This window comes from Coccinella septempunctata, chromosome 5, assembly GCF_907165205.1.
Source record: "Coccinella septempunctata chromosome 5, icCocSept1.1, whole genome shotgun sequence".
NCBI lineage: Eukaryota > Metazoa > Arthropoda > Insecta > Coleoptera > Coccinellidae > Coccinella > Coccinella septempunctata.
The window spans coordinates 2468494-2489335 of record NC_058193.1 but is presented as its reverse complement, the minus strand read 5'-3'; the positions used below and the strand labels follow the sequence as shown (position 1 = coordinate 2489335).

Here is a 20842-nt window from a genome sequence, read left to right as displayed (position 1 = left end):
GGATTTTCACCGAAGCTGCAGAGACAGTGGGAGGACCGTATGAAGTTATCAAGAGGTCAAGAGGATACATGATGTAGTTTACAGGATAAGGAAGCTCCCCAGAGGAAAACCGAAGGTCGTCCATTTCAACCGATTAAACCTACCAGAAAGTTTATGGATTGTTATGGTGAGACACGCGTTACACAGGAAGTACATCAAGACCTCTTTACAGTTTCTGAGGAATACTCTCTCGCTCATTGTGTAGCGAACGAGCTTCGTATGAATATTATTCATTCTTCCGACGCGCCCGGTTAGGCGCTTGGAGTACTGTACAGTGCATCCCATTTTGGACAGCCAGGTTTCTCGCTTGTTATTTAAGATAGAGCCTTGCGGTTTTCACGTTCCTCTCCTATTTTTTTTGTGAAACTCAAGTTGGCCTAATCAGATTTTGCATAACTGTTTCTGTTTATGAGATACAGGGCGATGTTCGAAATTGATACTTCCGGACCCCTCCTTTATTATCTCCTAAGTTATTAGAAATCATGCTCAGCTAAAAGCTACGTCTGATACAGAATTCTGTGTAGAATCCAGTGGCGTAATCAATTATTTTTTTTGGGTTGGAGTACAGAACAGCTCACAGTGCAAGCGACGGACGAGTGGAAATAAATAGTAGTGACAAAGTCAATATTTTCTGTACATGAAAATATTGAAATTTTTTAATATTCTGACAGTGAGTAATTTTTCCTTTTTCTTGGTCTGTCTTGCTATACAGTTGTCTTGCTCAGTCTGCTTTGATATTTAATGTTGTTTTTTCAGTATTTTTAGATTCTATTCTGTATTTGTAATGTATAAGAATGATCATTTCAGTAATTAATATGAATATTATGTCATACTGTTTTTGTATTATCAATGTCATTTTTAAAATATAATTTTTTTATTTTTTAGCCTGAAGAAGGCACAATAAAGTGCCGAAACGTCGTGAAAGAATAGTTTCCTGTGTTTGTTCCTTGGACCGATATTTCCCAACTGTGACTATTAATTGTAACGAAAATTTTTCTGTTAGTAGTGACATAGTTAGTTTGTTAGTTATTAGTGTAAATAAATAATATTTAACAGCCGGACGTCTTGATTGAGTAAAGAAAACGTTAGAGTATGCGCTCCGTTTTATTGACATTCATCTTAATTCTATTGTGTGTGTGACACCATTCAGAGAAATTTTGTATGATGAGTTCACACAATCATCGCAATTCCTCCAACGTCTCAGCTGATACCGCTATAGAGGAATCATCGGCGAACAATATTATCCTAATAATCTGATGAAAATCTTCCTCAAGCTTGGTGGAAGGTCGTTGATAAATAGGAGAAACAACGGTGGTCCAATTTCGGATAGATAGAATTCAGAGGTTTACCAGGACCCTTCATCACAGGTTCGAAGATAGGCAAGTTGAATGCCTTCATAATGCCAGACTGCAACTTTATGTCTGGAGCACAGAAGAGTGGTTCTCGACCATTGAACTAAAGAAAGAAATGGAAGGGCATAGACATATAGACATGGACTGTGCCTTTCCTTTCTATCTATGCATGAAATACGGTCAAAAAAAGTGACAGAGAGAAACGCACGTCGGGAATGCAGTTGTCTCTTTCTAGAATTTTGATTGGTCTACACTCACCTCTATGTGAACAAAAAAGAGACAACTGCATTCCCGACGTGTTTTTCTCTATTTCTATAAAAAAAGCCAATTTCATGCTGACATTGCTCAGTCCATGTCTCTATGTCTATGTGGAAGGGACTCTCGGGTCAGCAAAAGTGAGGCCGACTGAAATAGACAATTGGATGTATATCTTTCTCTCTCTATACTTGCGCAAGGAGAGATAACCTATTAAAGTTTGAATTTAAATTTTTGACGTTTCGTTTTTCTGATTTGAATCGTATTTTTTATCAAATCAGGACGTTTTCTGAGTTGATTATTCGATCATAGACAACCTATATGTGATGTGAATTATATTTTTCATAGTAGTGTAGAAGGAATTTAATAATTTTTTTGCCAAATACCTGCAACAATGAGATGGGGATATCTGAAATTTTGGACTCGTGTTTCTCGAACTGTGATGATTGGAATCATATTTTTCATCAATTCAAGACGTTTTCTGAGTTAATTTTGCGATGTTGATCATATTTTTCAGAGCAGTGCAGACGGAATTTAATAAGTCTTTTTTTGTGTGAAAATAACAGAAATTTGTTCATTTTAACTAGATTAGTATATTGTGAAAGAATATAATCATGTGAAATTCATCAAGGTTCTAATCTACATGTTGAACATACATATTTTCCTTTTACTATACTGAATTTTAAATTAATTAAGGAGCGTTGTCCAAAAAAAAACAAGTGTCAATTCTTTCTATATTTTTATTATAAACAATATATATAATAGTTTACATATACAGTAATATTCTACAATGAAAAAGAAAATTATTGATTTCAAATAATTCAAATTCACTCGAAAACTTACATGCGCTCTGCTTCTCATCGGATTAGATTAGATTAGATGGATCTTCGTTTGCAATTAATATTACAAATGGTGTCGACAGTAATAAACTAATATAAAATATCACAGTGGTAACAACATGCATACAAACACAATAAAAATAAAAAACAATCCTCATCACATATTCTTTCTCGGTAAGAACTCTTCTATAGAATATATAGTTTCATTTAAAAGCAACCTTTTCACTTCTCTCTTAAAGTTCATCAAGGACTTGTCATGAAACTTAGAAGGAATTTTATTATATAGTTTGGGGCCCCAGAAGTCCATGCCCTGGTGTATGCGCTTCAGATGGTGCACTGGCATCTGCAAGGAGTCTTTATTTCTTGTTTCATATGCATGATTTATAGAATTGGTCGGAAAGTTTTTCCACTTCTGATGAACATAGTGAGTTGTATATATGAAGAGTGATGGAACTGTAAGTATTCCATGATCCTTGAATGTCTTGGGATATTATTGAATACACTTGGTACAGCATCAAGTTTCAATATTTTTCTTGTATAACTTGGATTATGAAGGTAATCTTCACATATTCTACTATACTTTGAGGTATACCAATTTTCCCTTCCTACAGCAGTAATCCAAAGTTCCAAAATATCTGGGCGTTTAAGAGGAAACCTAAAATAAAGTAATATATAATGCTTTTGAAGTCGCAAAAAGGGATCTCATAATGAAAATATTTAAAATAGACCTACCTGTGGAAATTCTTTGGCTCATTTTTGTTCGGCTCATTGGAGCATCCTTTAGCAACTTGTTACAACGATGGTTGTAAGTTGTCTGAAATTTACCAATTTTGCGTTACTGCAAACAGTACTGATGTTGATGGGGACAACAATGATTTGAGAAACACAAAAACCTATAAAATACACTTTCTCTAAAACTTTATACCACAAATTCACAAACAACTTCAATTCTGAAGATTACTTACTCAGAGGACAGTTAAAATCGAAAGAGGTCTTTTCAGACAGTTTCAACCCTTTTAATTCCTTCGGGTGGCCAGGTAAAGGTAATCTGTCCCTTCACTAGATCCATATTTCTCAGAAACCCCAAAATCCAGATACTTAAAGGTTTTCGAGTGGGATTCGGAGATTCCCCGATTTATTTGAGTTTTTTCAAGTTTCAAGCGAATATTAATCGTGAGTTTTAGCATTCTGAACACTTTTAGATCTCGTTTCCAATTGAACACAACAGAAATCATCCCAAAAACTAATTTAAACTGAGTAATCAACAAAACCGTCAGCTGATTGATGTAAACAAAACATCTAAAAGAGAGAGAAGGGATACCCACCAATAGTCTTTCTCACTCCCACACATTTGGACACACTTTCTGCCGATTTGCTGAACTGCGGGTCCCTTCCATTTCTTTCTTTAGTTCAATGTTCTCGACCAAGCATTTCTGTATCATTGAATCAACGGTCATTTTGTGTTATATTGAAAATGTGAATAAAAGACGTTTATTATTATTATTCCCTCATAGACGACTCTTCGTGTTCGTATTTGCGTCCGTCGGAGAGAACTTTTTCATGTCCCATCGGTCTTTTACAATTCCACTTTTTTGAGAATATCGCAATTTTGTAACTGTCGTGGATATCTTCAATATTCCCTTACTGTTTTCAGGAGAAATTACTAGTTTTTTTCACATTGAACAACTATTATTCATGTTTAAAAAAATATTTTTTATTGTGTTAATGATTGTTCGCATGTTATAATTTTTTTGTGGTAAATCCCTGTAACTAGGTTATTCCTGTTGAGATTCCAGTTTATATTAAATAATGAATAAACTGTCGAAATTAATCCAGTGATACAGTTGAGTGAATAATTAGTAGTTGTGTATTTAAAAATGTAAATAAGAACTTATACTATTTCTATAACAATACACTCAGAAAAAAATTCAAAAACTAACTTATAAAATACAATTCATTCCAACAAATTCAATAGTCTTGATGCACAATAAGATACCTACTCCATCAAACGATCAGAATTAGACAAAATTTCATTACTATGTTTAGAGTCTTCTGGGATTATGTTGTTACATCCAACAATACATGAGTTCAACTGTGTTCTTGATTCAATAACTGTGTTATCTGATATGATACAATTTTCCAACGCAACCCTAAAACAAACAAAAAAACATTGAAACTAAAGTTTTTTAGCAAGCTTTTGTTTATGTGCAGGCAAAGAAATCCAATGTATGTACGCATTTTTCACATACGTAGTCGACTATACAGTGTATGGATGAAATAATAAAAACAAAATGGATAATAAACAGAATTGCATTATTGAATTTCTTTCAATTTTTCGGACAGTTCAATTTTAGTTTTGAATTAACCAGCTCATGACAATCTCACTTATAAAGTCTTTCATTATCATAGAGTGACTACCAATTTTTTACACCATAATTTGTAAGTAACCGTCTAATCTTGTAGAGAAAAATTGGGGTAGTCATTTAAACAAAAAATATGACGGTAATCTCCTTAGACAAAAGGTAAAAGGTAATCTCTAAGAGTAAATGACGTTATAAGTAACAATTTTATGTTCTTTACTTTATTCACACATGTAATGGAATATGTCACATCGAATTTTCCTTGATGCCTCGCCCGATAAAGCTTATTAGTCAGATCAAATGGTATTTAAAGGTAACATGAGTCTGCTGAAAGTTTTCTCAACGGAATTATATGTTTTTTGGAGTGCTGAATACGAATCAGAAGTTTGCTGCCTCATACCAGTTCAGTTCTGTAAACTCGAGAAACCTCGAAATTTTCGGAGTTTTTCCGGTTCTCTGGTCATATCTTGCACACGATACACCATTCGGAAAATGTCACTGTAACAACACAAGAGCATATTCGGATGTGTTGAATTCCACCAAGCATTTGGTGGAAATCAGGGGAGAGAACAATGTTCCCCTGAAAATTGGTGAACCTAATCTCGACTGAAAACCGTCTATAACATGGTTCAGCATAATTGGAGTTATTTGACGACACTCATTTACAATTCGTTGGCCTAATTCGTCCAAACATTCAGGCACAAAAATCTTGGACTTGATATGTCCCCACAAGAAGAAGTTTAGAGGGTTCAGATCAGGAGATCGAGCATGCCACTCCATAGGCCCTCTTCTTCCAATTCAACTACCAGGGTATTACAAACAGAGGTGTAGGCGAACTGGTGCGGAGAAGCTCCGTCTTGTTGGAAATGCAATTGTTGTTCAAGTAGTAGAGAATCGTTTTCTAATTTTTCTGTTATTAACGGATCAATCGCATTTTCCAGGATTTCAAGATAAATTTCGCCATTTAAATTACCAGGAATAAATAGAGGTCCAATTCGGTGCTCCCAAAATTCCTACATAAAGGTTTAGCTTTTCCGGATGATGAATGTGAGCTTCTCGAAATACATGAGGATTTGTATTGCTCCAAAATATATCAAGTAGAAAAGTCCATTCGTCAGAGAAGCAAACGTTCCACAAGAAATTTGGGTTATTGTTGATCCGCTCGGCCATAATTTCATAATTATCATTATATTAATGATAATTAAATCATTTAATTAATGAATTAATTTAATTTTGAACGGATGGAACTTGTGTTTATGTAAAATTCTGAAAACGTTAGATTGCAGTAAGTTGTCGTACAGATTGCGTGTTTGGCATAAGTTGGACATGTCCCAGTACCGCCACAGCTGCTCCTTCATCATTCACAATTCCAATGGGTGTCCTTTTAGTATCCATTACTGAACCCGTCTCAACAAATTTCGGAATCAATTCCATTACGTACTTATGGCGGGTTTTTGGAGGGGTTTTTGTTGAATATCCTTGCAGCCGCTCGGGCACAATTTTGATTTTGGTAATACCGGCTAACCAGCTCAACACGTTCTTGTAATGTGTACATAATTATTTTTTTCAAGATTTTAAAGAACTCAGCAAAGTAGTAACTCAACAGATTGATTTATGCCCGTTTTCACCAACGATCCCTAAATTTTAAGGAATACCTAAGCCCATTTAAGAGACTCTTAACTACAATTTCGTTTTCACCAACGTTTAGGGAACTCTGCTAGGGGACACCCTAAATTATAAATGCCCGTAAGTCGATCTCCTATCGAATCCCTACGATACGCAAAAAGAATTTTTTTTGAGAAATAGATAAATGTTAGTCGTGAATTTGTGGAAATGATCGCTCTTCGAAATACCAATCATCGAATTTAGAGGGGTTGGTTTTAGATTTGTGTATTTATTTGGAGACCAGGTTGTTTGGGAAGTGATTGAACTAAAAACCGCTTCACAGTGATAACTTCTAAACACCAATTTCTAGCAAATGAACAATAATATTTGACAGCTTTCAATAGTAGAAATCGCTCGAATACCATAAAGCAGAGCTTGTTCTTAGGAATAAATAGAAGATAGAAGCAGTTGTGTTGAAATTGTGTGAAAAATTTTGAACATATACAATGGAAGTTTATGAAAAAATGCAGACATGTTGGAATTTGGCGATTCTTTATATCTCGAGGAGGATGCTCGGTGGCACCATATAGAATGATTTGTATGACTATCAACGCAAAGGGAATATTGGATTTATATTTCTGTCTTTATGTGTATTAATAAAAAAAACTAGTACGGAACTATTTTATTTAGATGAATATTTCTTCCTATAGAAAGAAAGTTGAGTGAATTATTATAAATAGGAAATTGAATATTTGCAAAAAAATATTGAACAATATATAGAAATCAGAATTTTTTATTCATATGCTTGATGAGAGTACTGAAAGTTGTGTAATCGACATTAACACTTCACATAAAAACACTTCAACTGTTGTTGAAATATGCTTCAAGAGTGTTTCTCAATATAGCATTCAATCCAAGAAAAAATATAACTTTGTTCTATTCTCAACTTTCAATTTCACATTATTTAAAAACATGAGCACATTCTGGAATACATCTTTTCTTCTCATGAATCTTTCCATTTGGAATATTTCATATAGGTAACTCCCGCGGTAACACCTTTTTTGATCTAACTTCTTTGTCAAGATTCTGCCAAGAATTTGGTGTGTACTGAACTTTATCATGAAATGAATTTGAATCATTTTTCGAAGATATCCACTTCCACTTTCTGTTTTTAGAGAGTTCACATAATCCAGTGTTATGTAGGAGTGTGTGTGTGTAGAGCGGAGTACTATGTATTCTATAAAAGCTCACTTGTATTTTCTCTTTTCATGATTATTCGGATTTAAAAGCCAGATACTTGCGTAATTTCTCTCAAAAAAATTAATATTTTTAACGTCAAACTACAACGATAGGTCAATGTCACAAGCACAGATCCTTGTTTTCGAAATACTGTTGAAATCTGATACGAAATAAATTTCTTTTTAATTCATTACAGGGAAACAATGAATATAGGGCACACTTAGAATATAGAATAACAGGAAGGAGCATATTGCTCATTTCAATTTGACCGGAATAGAGGAGAAATATGGCCGACATATATTTCCGTTTCAACAGTGGCTTAGGACAATGAAGTTTCCAAAAAACTAACTTCAATAGTCAGTTGATTCTGATTAATCAAAAAAATTAGGAAAGCACTGACGTAAAGTCAGAAGCTTTTTCACGCTCGTTCAAATTGATAATCAAAGCGGAAATTCACCCGGCCTAACACTGCTTGGCTATAAACTTAATGGTATTAAGGTCTATGACTTAACATCACCTACGCCCATGGAGTGTTATTGTCATGGGATAACCTTATTATGTCATGAAATTCAGAAACTCATAATTAATACCTGATATTCAGCTTAAAAAATCACCTACCTATGAATTATTCACGCTAAAATATCCAAAATCCTTTTTTCCAGCAAATTTCAAGAATCCAAATTACCAAAATCAAGTTAAAACATCACTTTGTTCATTTGGCCCATAGACATAGAGACATGGACTGTGCCTTCCCTTTATATATATGCATGAAATACGGTCAAAAAAAGTGACAGAGAGAAAAACACGTCGGGAATGCAGTTATCTTTTTCTAGAATTTTGATTGGTCTACACTCACCTCTATGTGAACAAAAAAGAGAAAGGTATATCCCGACGAGCTTTTCTCTCTTTCTAATAAATAGCCAATTTCATGCTGGCATTGCTCAGTCCATGTCTCTATGTCTATGATTTGGCCACAGATAACAGAATCATTTGACTTCCAAGTCTGCCACTTTTCAAATCAGAACTTGGAAGACCAATATGGCCGTTTCCGTCGCACAATTCCCGTCACATTTATTCGAAAAAGCTCCTTCCTGATTTTCTATGTTCTAAGAGGGCACAGGACATTTGAATATTTCAGGAGAATATAAACGGAAATCTGTTCGCAAGACATAAAAAATCGTGCGATTCGGTGAACCATTACGTCTGTGCCCTCGTAGCCAAAGCCATATTTTCGCGATTAAGACGCGTGAAGCGTCTTTAAGCGGTGCTATTCGAGCGAATAAATCCTTCAAATTGAAAACATTATTGTATCAATTCTGAATGCAGATTAATATGCTCTGAATTTGAATATTTCTTCTTTTGAACTGCTTTTTTAGGTAGTATTTATTTATTCCAGTTCTTTGATTAAAACTACAGAAATTATTGAAACTCTTTTATGGCCAGATATTAAGCTGCGTCTGGACTGTCAAGACCTACTGGGATGTCAATCATTCTTGAATAGACTATAAGTATTCTTTAACAAAGTGTACTTTTGTACGGTGAAAACGAATATATATACTTGGCCAAAAAAGTATCTCATCACTGTATTTCAGAAGCTTAGGAAGAATTAAATTTTTTGGCCTAATTTTTTTACGGTCTGAAAGAAACGATGAAACATTGTGTTTATTCTTTTTTCTCTTGTGTACTGATAACCACATTGTTTACTGAAAATATGAAAAAAGTATATAAATCAGGTACAACGATATAGCGCTTTATATTCATGATGCGATACTTTTTTGGCGAAGTGTATTAAGGGTAGAGTTAGGTACTCCCTAAAGCTAAGGAATACTTAGATAGGGGCTTGTTTAGGGAGCGTTGGTGAAAACGGGCATTATTACATCAAATGATCGAAGAAACGTATTATACATAACCAGATAAACACCTCCTAAGAACAAAAAATGAAGGCAACCTAAGGAAATGTTCGATTTTTTTTATTTATAGTTTCACTTGAGAAAAAATTGCAATTCAATTTTTTTAAGTTTGTAAAAAGAACTTAATAAAAATGGGCCTGTAAATTATAAAAATAACCAAAATATTCAAGGTTCATTTGAGCTTGTACTGGGGTCAATGGGCAACAGACAATTTCGACATAGTGTATATGTTGTTGCCTAGAATACTGCTTGCCTTGATGTGTGCGTGCCGGTTTTTCACTGAGTTTTTCTTTCCTGTTATCGTGGTTACTTGAAGATAAAAAACATTCGGCTGATTGAGGGCAGAGAAGGCGTTGCTCGGCGAGGGATTGGTGAGCCACAAAGATTAAATTTTGTCTCAGGATAATTGTGGGCATTTGAATCGATAACCCTTCATTTATAGGTAAGTAATAATAGTTTGAATAGTTTTTCAAATTTTTCTTTTCATTGCACCTTTCTTTTATAGAAATAAACGTCAAACATTTCATTCGAACCTTTATTGATAAATCCCCCGTATCAGTACAAGCTAAAAATTTTATTTTTGGCGAAAACGGTTCAACAAAATTACGTTTTCCAATTAACCGTTGTAAAGTGGCTTCCAAGACCTTTCAAATGAAGTATCATTCAACCCCTCTTGCCTATTCAATTTTGAGGGGTTGAAGCGCCCTTTCTTAGGGGGTTGTTCGTTCGAGCCTCAAATATACGTCAAAATGCGTTCCTCAAACAAAATCATTCGGCGTGTTTCGGGAAATATCCATCATCGGGATAAGAAATATACCGAGTGACTCGTGGAACACCCGTATGCGTATACAATACAATGATCCAAATTTGAAATGTTGTAGCTCACTGAACTCGATATTTGGTTGACTACAACTTTTATTCAAAGATTGGCTGTTTTTAAATCACAATGGTGGTAACAGTGAACATATTGCAGTTTTCACAAAAGTTGTTAAAAATCATCTTTATTGGACTGACGAAGACAAGCTAAATTTAACACTTAGAGAGTAGGGTATTCATTTGATACATTATTTTATGCCCTTCAACTTTGAATACAATAACATTTTCCGTACGATGCCTCGTTTGCAGAAAATCGGAAAATTTCGAGGTTTATCGCGTGTTTTAGTGAGTCGGCACTGCTACGAGGCAGCAAACTTCAGATTCGTATTCAGCACACCAAAAAAAAATAATTCCACTGAAAAACCTTCTACCGCACGGTATGTTTTGAGCGCTGGAAAGGATTTATTCGGCAGATAATAATTCAAAACCCGCAATTTTTTCAAACAACCAGTTACCCTGCTTGTAATTAATATTTACAACCGAATTAATATTTACCGTTACTAAAAAGTTTCCCGAATGTTTCAGAAATCTTTATTCATTATTTTATCGCAAGAAATTACACCTCAAGGTTAAACATTTGATTTGAAATATCAGATACATACCTTTCTTTAATAATTACATCTTTCATTAATATGCAATTAAATATCCTGCTGAAACTACCAACTTCAACATTTGGTCCAATAATACTATTTTTGAAAGATGTTTTTTCCTTCAATCTCGAATTTTCCCAAATAATACATTTTTCATCAACTTGGGAAGATTCAATATCTGCTTTGGGGCTCCTTAAAACAAGTTTCTCATTAGGGGCAATTCTGTTCCAGACCTCCACCAACTGAAAATAGAATATTCTTTTAAAATAGAATCGTCATCCAAAGTGTTTTTCGGTGAACTGGTGTAAAAAGTGACGTGCGTGATAATTTTGGTATGCATTTTTTCAGAGGATTGGCATCATAGCGATATAATAGGTTGAGGAAAAAGAAATCAATTATTTTTTTTTTCAACATCACGACTTTTTGAGCACACTCAGATAGTCCCATTGAGGTCGAATGTGCTCTATTTTGTTCTATGATTTGTTGTTATTTTGAAGGTAGCTTCATAATGCTTCTCTTATAGGAGCTTTGGTTCTTATTAGTGAGAAATACATCAATTTTAATAAACTTCTCTTGATACCAATTTGTTTTCCCTAAGGAAGTTATGCAATGCAAGAAAATCACTTGGTGCCAGGTCCGGACTATATAGTGGATGCACCAAAACCCCATCCATCCATGCAACTGGAGTTTCTGGCGAGTCACTAAACATGTGTGGTGTTGCGTTCTCATGATCTAAAAGAGCTATTTCGGGTCAATAGCTAGATTCAAGCAGTCCAAACGTTGACAGAAGACACCTGAATGCAGTGTTCAGCCATGTGGAGCAACTCATACTGAATTATTGCTTTATAGTCTCACCAAATTCACATCTATACCTTACTGCACGTTAGTTCTGTTTTAGCCATCGTTTGAGGCTTCTGTTAGCAATGGACTTTATTAATTATACATTTTTAGAGAGAAGTGGACTATATAAGCTGTTTGAAGCAATTGTATTTTCTAGGAAAGCAGAAAGAAAGACTTCCAATTAATAACGATCTTTATTCGTTGTCAAAGTCGAATACGTGATGCATGCGTGATGGAAATATAAATGAAATGCATTTTCACAGTGACGGACCTGTTGTTCGAATATAATAATTATTGATCCTTAACAGCTTCCTGAATAGAAATTCCCGTGTGAGGTTGCTGGTCCTCCATCGGGCGCCTCCCCAGGTGGCGGACCTCATCAGATATGGTGGGAACCGGGAAAATAAAATACCCGGGGCGGACCAAAACTAGCACCTGATGGAAGGCAGCAGTTTCATCAGTACCATAGTAGGGCGTGGAAACATTAATGGTGGTATTCTGCTTTCATCTGCAACCACATTTTATAACATTTCATAAGCTCACAGGAAAATTATTGCAATTCTGGACGTTTTAAGTGATATGTAGCTCAGAGAAATCCGTAACTATTTACGATAAGTAGTTCAAGAGTAACACTGTAAAGAAGATAGTTAAACAAACATTTCCAGAATTGCATTATTTTCGAATCTGTCAATCGGACACTGTCAGATCGATCGCACGCTACAGATTTATAACTTACAGATGAAAAGCAGAATACAACCATTACTTTCATAGAGGCGTTACTTTGGGAGCGGAAGGCGTAGCTGAAACAGCTTCAACGGTTTCCGTCTGAGTGGAAACGGAGCTCCTACTTCCAAATAATCTAAATGGCTAGTTTATATGCTTCATCGCATAAATTACAAGAAATTTACTGAATTCCTGACTAGTAAAAGCGGTTCCGTTGTCGGAAACTAGTGTTCTTGGCAGTCCATAGCGAGCAAGGTGCGATCGAGAACGCCAATTGCATCCTTGAGTGTGAATCCAGGCTCCAGCTAAGCCACAATCCATACTTTCCCAAGGTTAAGCTGCAATTCATCCTTAGTCTTTGTGTCCTATTTTTCAAATATGTAGTACCTATTATTATTATTTCCCCAGCCTTTTAGCCACTTCCTATACTACATATGTTAACAGATATTCCCAATAGTGTTTCTCAAATTTCGCTGTCTGCCATTGATCACCGTCACCGTTGAATCCTGCGAATTCTTCATCACTCGTGACATTCTGCAATAACTGGATGTTTGTGGACCATTCTGTAGTTCCATATTTGACTGACCCATTACATGTGAGCCAGAAATGAATTCAGCATTACATGACGCTCTTTAATACTACTTCTGTTATGGCCTGTTGTGATCATTTATCGTCCAAAAAGACAAACTTTTACAACTTATTTTTCGGTATTGAAACTCGTTTTCTTATTCCATACGTTCTCAAGATTTTCGATCTTATTTTTTGTATCCAAAATTTACCGTTTTCGACATGAAAGGTTATGCACTTTTACGGTCGAAAGCCTGTGATCCTACTGGAAGTTGAATTTCGGAAATACTGCCATAACACAATGCGACGACGATTGTTTTCGGAGGGTTGCGATCCCCAACGTTCTGAATATCAAGCCTATTGCCATGTATAAGGTGATTCATTGAAGGGTGGCGACCAAAAAAAGTGGTTTGAAATAACTTCGCAATTTACCACTAAATGCCGCAAAGTATCACTTACAAAAATATAATGTAATTTCGTTTTTCATAGAATATGTTGTAATGAATCCCAGTTTTCTGAGAAAATTGGAGTTCATTTTAGTGCATTCCTTTCATTTCACATTTCCGCCTTTGAAAATATTTAATTCTCAAATATCCAGTACATTCATTCCGATAGGCAAAGTAAATGTAAAAAAAAAACGTTCATCTGTGTTTGACGTTGTTTTTCTTGCATGCCGTTTTTCACTCTTGTCGCATTCTGGAATTTTCAGATTTTTAACGTGTGGGGATTTGCCTATAAAAGCAGATTTTCTCCGCGACGGTCTCTTTTACTCTTTAGTCTCTTTTGTCACTTGAAGCTCTTTACTCTTGTCTCTGCGATTGTGTGCCCGACGAGCCGATCAGCGAATTTGGAATAAATTTTTTGTTACGAAGGTAGTGCTCTCAGAAATTAATATTTATTTTTCGTTTTTTTTTCCGCGAGTGCCTTGAATAAAGGAGGAAGGTTACCGTCTATACCGTTCAGTTTCTTTATTAGACCTACACCGGTTACTTCTTTGACACTGCTGTAGTGTATCGCTTTCTGTTATCCTTTTATCGTACTTGACCCTGTTTCGCGAGTCTGACTTTTCCCTTCGCTATCAGTCATGGTGCGTAAGCCCTTGGGGTAGTGAAGAGGAAGTCCCGTCAACCCCCTGTTCGCGTTCCCGCGACATAAGTGTTGAAATAGAAATCTCTTCTTTTCTATCAGTCATGGTGCGTAAGCCTTTGGGGTACAGAATAAGAGATACCGCTCGTCGTCAGTGAAATCCTGTAGTTGCGCTCAAAATAGACCTTTTCTTCGCTATCGGTCATGGAGCGTAGCCCTTGGGGTAGTGAATATAAGTCTCGAGTAGATCCGCCCTAGAAGTGTTTCTTTCATTTCTGGAGAAATACAATCAATTACATCCCGATACCGTATAGCAAGTCATTTCACTTCGCGAGGTCATCCTTAGTATCCATTTCGTCAGTTCTGGTTGGCGCATTTTATTGAACCTTTGATTTTTCACTGCACCCGGTGTAAACTTTATAAGGTGCTCGTGATCGGATCGAATTTCCAGAATATATGTTTGCTGATCGATTCGCTCATATTTCATACCTACACATATTTCCGTTGTTTATATAATCAGTTTCCGAAGGTGTGAATAAACTGGTACATAATTTGATTTTGACTACTTCGTTATCGCTACCACCCTAGATAACAGCGATTTCTGTCTCCGACTAGCAGCTACTCTGGTAGGTTTGCTATTCTTCCTAGTGAAAAGAATAGCTCGAGATAAGTTTTCTCCGAGGAAACCACGTTACAATATCCTAATTTAGGGTGGTTCCAACACAGTCTAGCATGAATCCTCGTTTAGAGGAACTTTCACAAAAATTCGAACGGCAAAACTCAGTAAATGTACTCTTAGCACAATATTTTTCAGCGGCTGAAAGGTCAAATTTTCCAAAAATACTGCGCTAGACCATTTTATAAATTTTGTGAAATATCAAGAACCGTATGAAATAAAAAAAACATTTCAAAGAACACACATTAAATATTTCCAATAATATAAACTGTGTCACGATTCTTGTGCCTCAACATGCACATAATTACCTTTGAATTCATGAAGTAGAATGATGCCAGTGTATTAATCCTAACAGCAATATCTTGTTCCGTAGCAATATGGGCAAAACATCTTATGTCATCGTCTGGAAACCTAGAGTATAATTCTCGTGTGCCACTCTTATAGTAGTTGAAAATTTCATCATCTGTTTTGGAAGCAACCATTTGTTTCTTTATTATTAGGGGGAAGAATTCACCTGTAATAGAAAAATTTTTAATAATTCTTTTTTTGCAGTTTTGCACTGAACAAACCTCTCAAAGTTGATACTGCTTCTTGACTCTTCAAATAATCAATAATCCACTTTTTCAGTACCAGTACATGTGAATCCACAAGAGTTGTATACAAATTATGCCTTGGATATTTGAGAGATAGGGCTTCTTGATTGGAGAAGACTGTCTCGTAGTCACTGGTTGATGCAAGATATACCAACCTTTCACTCTCTTCATCTATCATGATAATTTCTCTCTCTAAATAAAGAACAGAATATTAGTTGAATCGAGTACTTTTATTTCATGAAATTATTATTACCTTGTTTACTCTTTGTTTTAGGTCCAGGAAGTGTCAAGCCGTTGAAGGACTGTGGTTGTAGATATAATGCAACCAAAGAAGCTTCTTCGGATTCAAACTTAGATATTATGGTGCTAAAATTTATACTAGTAAGTAAATCACAGGGCAAGAGGAGCACGTCAGAATGAATTAATTCATGAACGGAACGTAGAGAATCTGCAGTACCAAAATCCTCATCATGCGGAATTGTATGAAATCTAACATTAATGTGTAACCCACATTTATCTACTGCTTCTTGGATATCAAGTTTCTGGTTATCAATAACTATTACAATACATTCTGAAAAGGATAAAAAGGAATTTATGAATAACTGTTATCAGCCCTGTTCTGTTTACTAACCATTAAATCCCATAGACTGAATTTTGTATAGTGTATACCATATTAATGGTTTTGGACCTATCGGAAGCAAACACTTGGGTTTTCCAGATAGGAGTTCAGGCATTCGAGATCCTTTACCAGCTGCCAAAATAACCACTTGCAAGTCAGGAGAAAATGTCATTTTGAACTAATGCCACCCAATTTTCTGTAAAGAACAAAACACAAATTTGGAATCAAATTAAAAAATCCGAGAAAAATCTTAATGAATAAAATTGCGTGTTAAATAGGAAAGCCGAAAACTCAAAACACGTTTCGCATTGAATACTATTGAACTCCTGAATTGGGATGATGATAAGAGCAATTTATAAACCCACTTTCTTGAAACTATTATATTATAACTTATATTGTCTGAGTCCAAAGAAAAATTGATGATATGAATCTTGTATTGGCATACAATGTTTATATTCACACTTTTCGAACGAATATTGTTCAAATTATTTCCCATATTCGGTTTCTCAACCCACCTGTTCAATGTGACTTTTGTAAATTTCAATTATATATATATATATATATATATTATATTTTTTAATTTGGGTATCAATAAAAGTATTTTTACCGGCAACGTGTATAATAGTAATAATAATGTCTGGCTTGCCTGGCAGGCATCGAATGAATAGCCTTTCAGGTAGCCACCGCAACGACGTAGTTGGTGCAGCCAGCCACACCTGCTGTCCGAAGCCTCATTGCTCTTTCCTTTCTCTTTCACACCCTATATAGGGGTACTTTTTTGCTATCATTTCTCTACCCCTCACCCAAACAGAGAAAGGGGAGGACAAACCCATGACATGACAGCATGCGTTACGTAGGTGGCAGGATGTTAAGGGAGCGGGCACCAGCCACGAAAGAAGCAACAGCTTCGAATCACAAACAGCAACCAGCGAGTAAAATTCAATTACCGACTCAAAACGCTGAAGGTGCTGCGCAGAATATTCAACCAGTGACACCCAAGCGGGGTTAGTAAGGCAGCGCATGAAGTGGACAACGTCCATAAATGAAACTATGGTGCGCATCACGGGAATAGGTCAGAACAGTAACAACTATAGGAAAAGGCTGCATGAGGAATTTTGCCATGCCTACCCAAATCTCAATGTTACTGAACAACGAGTAGTAGAACAATTTTGAGGAATTAACTCGTACCCAAGGCCAATAGCAATAGCTAGCAATAGAGAGCAATACCAACGCCCCAGATGAAACTCACCTGTCTGGGCAAGAACAGACAGAAGAAATTGATGTCGGAAGTCTATCTTTTAACGCAAGTGAGCCTGAACACCAGGACGAAAGGAAAGAGCTTCGCCGACAAATTGACTTTGACATGAGGAGATACTTTGTCGAACTGGAAGAAACAATCGTAGGTACAAGAGAACTACTGGTGCCACTGATTACCGATCACTCAAAGCTGCTGTTAAATCTAGGATTAAAGCAAAGCATTGCTTCTGCTGAACACTAAATAAATGAAGATCCAAGTAGATTTTGGGCTTGCATTCAGGATAGACAAGGGTATATAAGTGTTCCCAGAGTTATTGAGGATGCGAACTTCACTTATAACAGGCCTGCTGAAATTGTTGGTGCATTTGCAGATTATTTCGGATCTGTGTATTCAAAGGATGCTAATGTGAATGGTGATGGAATGAGTGATATCTGTGATCAGAACTTTGTGTACAGGGTGGGCAAAATTGGTGATACCTGAATTACAAATTTTTCAACCCAACGATATAGAGGAAAATGCGTGGCACATTACGGTCGTCTTTTTTCGAGAAACTAATAATGCCATCAACTGCATTCCTCTATCTTCTTTTGTTTTCGAGTTATAGGCCAAAATTAAAATTTCAACTTTGGTCATTATCTCTGTTTCTGTTTGAGCTAGGATGTAAAATGAAAACACTATGCAGACACTTTTTTATAGCAATCCAGTGGCGTACTATGATTTTTTCTAACAGGTATATTTGCTGAGCTATAACATAAAGATATATTTTTTGTTATGAAAACAGTAGTTTAAAATGACTTAGAAAGACTGAGTGCGATGTATGATATATTTCTGAAACGGTAAAAAAATGTCGATTCTTTTTAAGTCATTTTAAACAATTGTTTTCATAAGAAAAAACACAACTTTATGTTATAGCTCAGCAAAAAAATCTGTAGGAAAAAATCATAGTACGCCACTGGATTGCTATAAAAAAAGTGTCTGTATAATGTCTTCATTTCAACATCCTAGCACAAACAGAAACGGAGATAATGACCAAAGTTGAAATCGCCCAAATTTAAATTTTGGCTTATAACTCAAAAACAAAAGAAGATAGAGGAATGCAATTGATGGCATTATTAGTTTCTTAAAAAAAAAGACGACATGAATGATACATTCATTTTCCTCTATCTCGTTGGGTTGAAAAGTTGTAGTTCAGGTATCACCAATTTTGCCCACTCTGTACATGGAAAGTGTAATGGAAGGTGATGTAAGGTCGGCTGCATGAAAACTTAGTAATAAGTTGACTGCTGGGCATGACCTAATTCCCAGTTTCGTTGTGAAAGACTGCATTGGTGTTCTGGCGCTGCCACTAAGTCATATTTACAATCCCATTTTTGAAGACAGCAAAAAATTTTTCTATACTCAAAAAGTGCATAAAATATTGAATACCTCATACTTTTCCCACACTTTCAATATCTTTGTGAAAAATTTGTAGATGCAGTTTTTGAGAATGTTTGCTAATATGAGGGGTCTTTCACAACTATTGGAAACTTAACAAATTGAACAGATTCGTAAAAATATGAAGAAGCTGTAGTGTACTCTCACAACAGAATAAGTGAAAGAATTGATATAATTCATTTCAAGTAAAAGAAGTATCCAGTTATTTGTTTATGAAGAACTGTTATGTAATTTAAGAGTGCATTAATCTTCATTTTTATAGGTTGCGTTAACAAACTTACTCAGAGCTTGCTCAGAGTGAGCTTTGATTACTTGAAGCGTTCACAAACGTACTTTTAGTTCCTACAGGTATGCTCTCTGAGCATGGCCATACTCATACTCTACTCTCGGAATAAGTTTGTGAACGCAACCATATAAACACTTTTTGTCTAATTGAGGGTAATGATCAATGAAAGTAAACCCCTCCCAATGAACTATTGAAACATCAGTTTTTCTCATAACTGAAAGAAAATAACTGATATAAGGTTACACTTGAATACTACTACATGTTTTAGATTTTAGACTATTTTAAAGAACAAAATATACCAAGTCTAAAGTGAACAGGAGCCTTAGAGTATAATAGTTCAGTACCTAGGCTATTATGTCACATCCGAAATGAAAACAAAAACGATAAGTTTGTCACGCCTTATGGAGGTTTAGTGGTGGACTACTAGTTTACTAACTCTATTTTCTACAACAAAATGTACCAACCAGAAATGAGAACCTAATAATACATGTTACGACAAAAATAGTCAGAAATAAGAAGGAAAAAACTTTTTCTATATAAGACGTAAATAGAAGATATATTAGTAGACTGGTAGGTACTCCTTAGACTGTCATTCTAAAAAATAACTAAGTTACATATTGCCAAATTACTCACACTGTAAAAAATGAGATACCAGTGATGATTCTAGCAGATATTGTTCTTGATGTAGTTATAGATGTCGAACTGAAATTCTGAATGATGAAGTGAATATCTTTATTGTTTGTCCATGTTCACTCATTCACTGATTAATTTTATTTTGTTCTATAAATTTTTTTTTACTTATTTACATTTAAGGTTAAGTAATGTCAGGTTGAGGTGAGGTTAAGCCATTGAACTCATAAAATAATCAAGAAATCAAGGTTGTGTGCAGAAAAGCTAAACCAAAGAGTATATTTGTGTTCTGTGCTCAGATCAATAAAAATTATCTTGATTGATCAATAAAATTGTTTTTTATTGATCTGAGGTTCTGTGCCAAAGATATTACACACAGGTGTGTAATATCTTTGGATATTACACACCTGTGTAATATCTTTGGGATTCGCGAATCGACTATTTGCTTAGGGATGGGCGTAAATTCGAAAAATATCGAAAGATGGATATTTTTTTTAGAAAATTATCGATAAATATCGTCGATATTTCAAATCAGTCTATCGACTATCGATATTTTTTCGGCTATTCGATATTTTTTTTATGGAGGACGTTGATCTGATATGTTGATCTCATCGGCAGCGAGTGGTGTAACATTAGAGAGATATGGATACGATATGGATATGTACCGTTTCCAAAATAAACAGAATTTTATGGAAATGGGTACCTGAAATTGCTGATTTTCGAACTATTTTTTTCAATCACAAGGCCAGTTTGTGATTATCCTGGATTTTTGTATTAACACCATTAATTAAAATTATTGATTTATTGTATTTAGTCCACTCTATCGTTGTCTGAAGTTTGATTCACAAGTTTTGGGACATTCTTTATATTTCAGATCAACAGAAATGATCAAGGTTTCTTCGATTTCCGAGTTTTTAAACATTTTGCGGCTTGCAAATTGCATCGACACAATGCAATCTCTAACGAGTTGCGTCCTTTAGATTTTTAAATCAGCAGAGTTGCATGTAAGAGCTCATAAAAAATGTCATTCCTTTTAAAATTTTATGCTGATTCGAAATTTCTCCA

The 20842-nt window shown here is 35.3% G+C and overlaps 1 protein-coding gene across 2 annotated transcripts; it reads right to left on the bottom strand.

Moving 5' to 3' along the window:
• Positions 1-4334: 4334 nt before the first annotated feature.
• On the bottom strand, positions 4335-19970 carry LOC123313917 (translation initiation factor eIF-2B subunit gamma). 2 transcript variants are annotated; one of them, XM_044899024.1, is made up of 7 exons: positions 19781-19970; positions 16182-16365; positions 15804-16121; positions 15527-15742; positions 15266-15471; positions 11078-11307; positions 4335-4635 (listed from the first exon to the last, which is right to left on the bottom strand). In XM_044899024.1, the coding sequence occupies exons 2-7, from the start codon at positions 16339-16341 to the stop codon at positions 4482-4484; spliced, it is 1284 nt and encodes a 427-aa protein (XP_044754959.1). In that variant the 5' UTR covers positions 16342-16365; positions 19781-19970; the 3' UTR covers positions 4335-4481. The 2 variants fall into 2 exon arrangements, with proteins under 2 accessions (XP_044754959.1, XP_044754960.1); XM_044899025.1 differs by having other exon boundaries at positions 19800-19970.
• Between the last annotated feature and the right edge of the window lie 872 nt (positions 19971-20842).

What these genes read in the sequence shown, in the direction of transcription:
- LOC123313917 (XM_044899024.1), bottom strand. Translation starts at nt 16,341, where the DNA reads ATGACATTTTCTCCTGACTTGCAAGTGGTTATTTTGGCAGCTGGTAAA. An exon ending in TCAGTCTATGGGATTTAATG is followed by an intron (nt 16,122 to 16,181) that starts GTTAGTAAACAG and finishes TATCCTTTTCAG; the next exon opens with AATGTATTGTAATAGTTATT. An exon ending in TCTACTTCATGAATTCAAAG is followed by an intron (nt 11,308 to 15,265) that starts GTAATTATGTGC and finishes TTCTATTTTCAG; the next exon opens with TTGGTGGAGGTCTGGAACAG.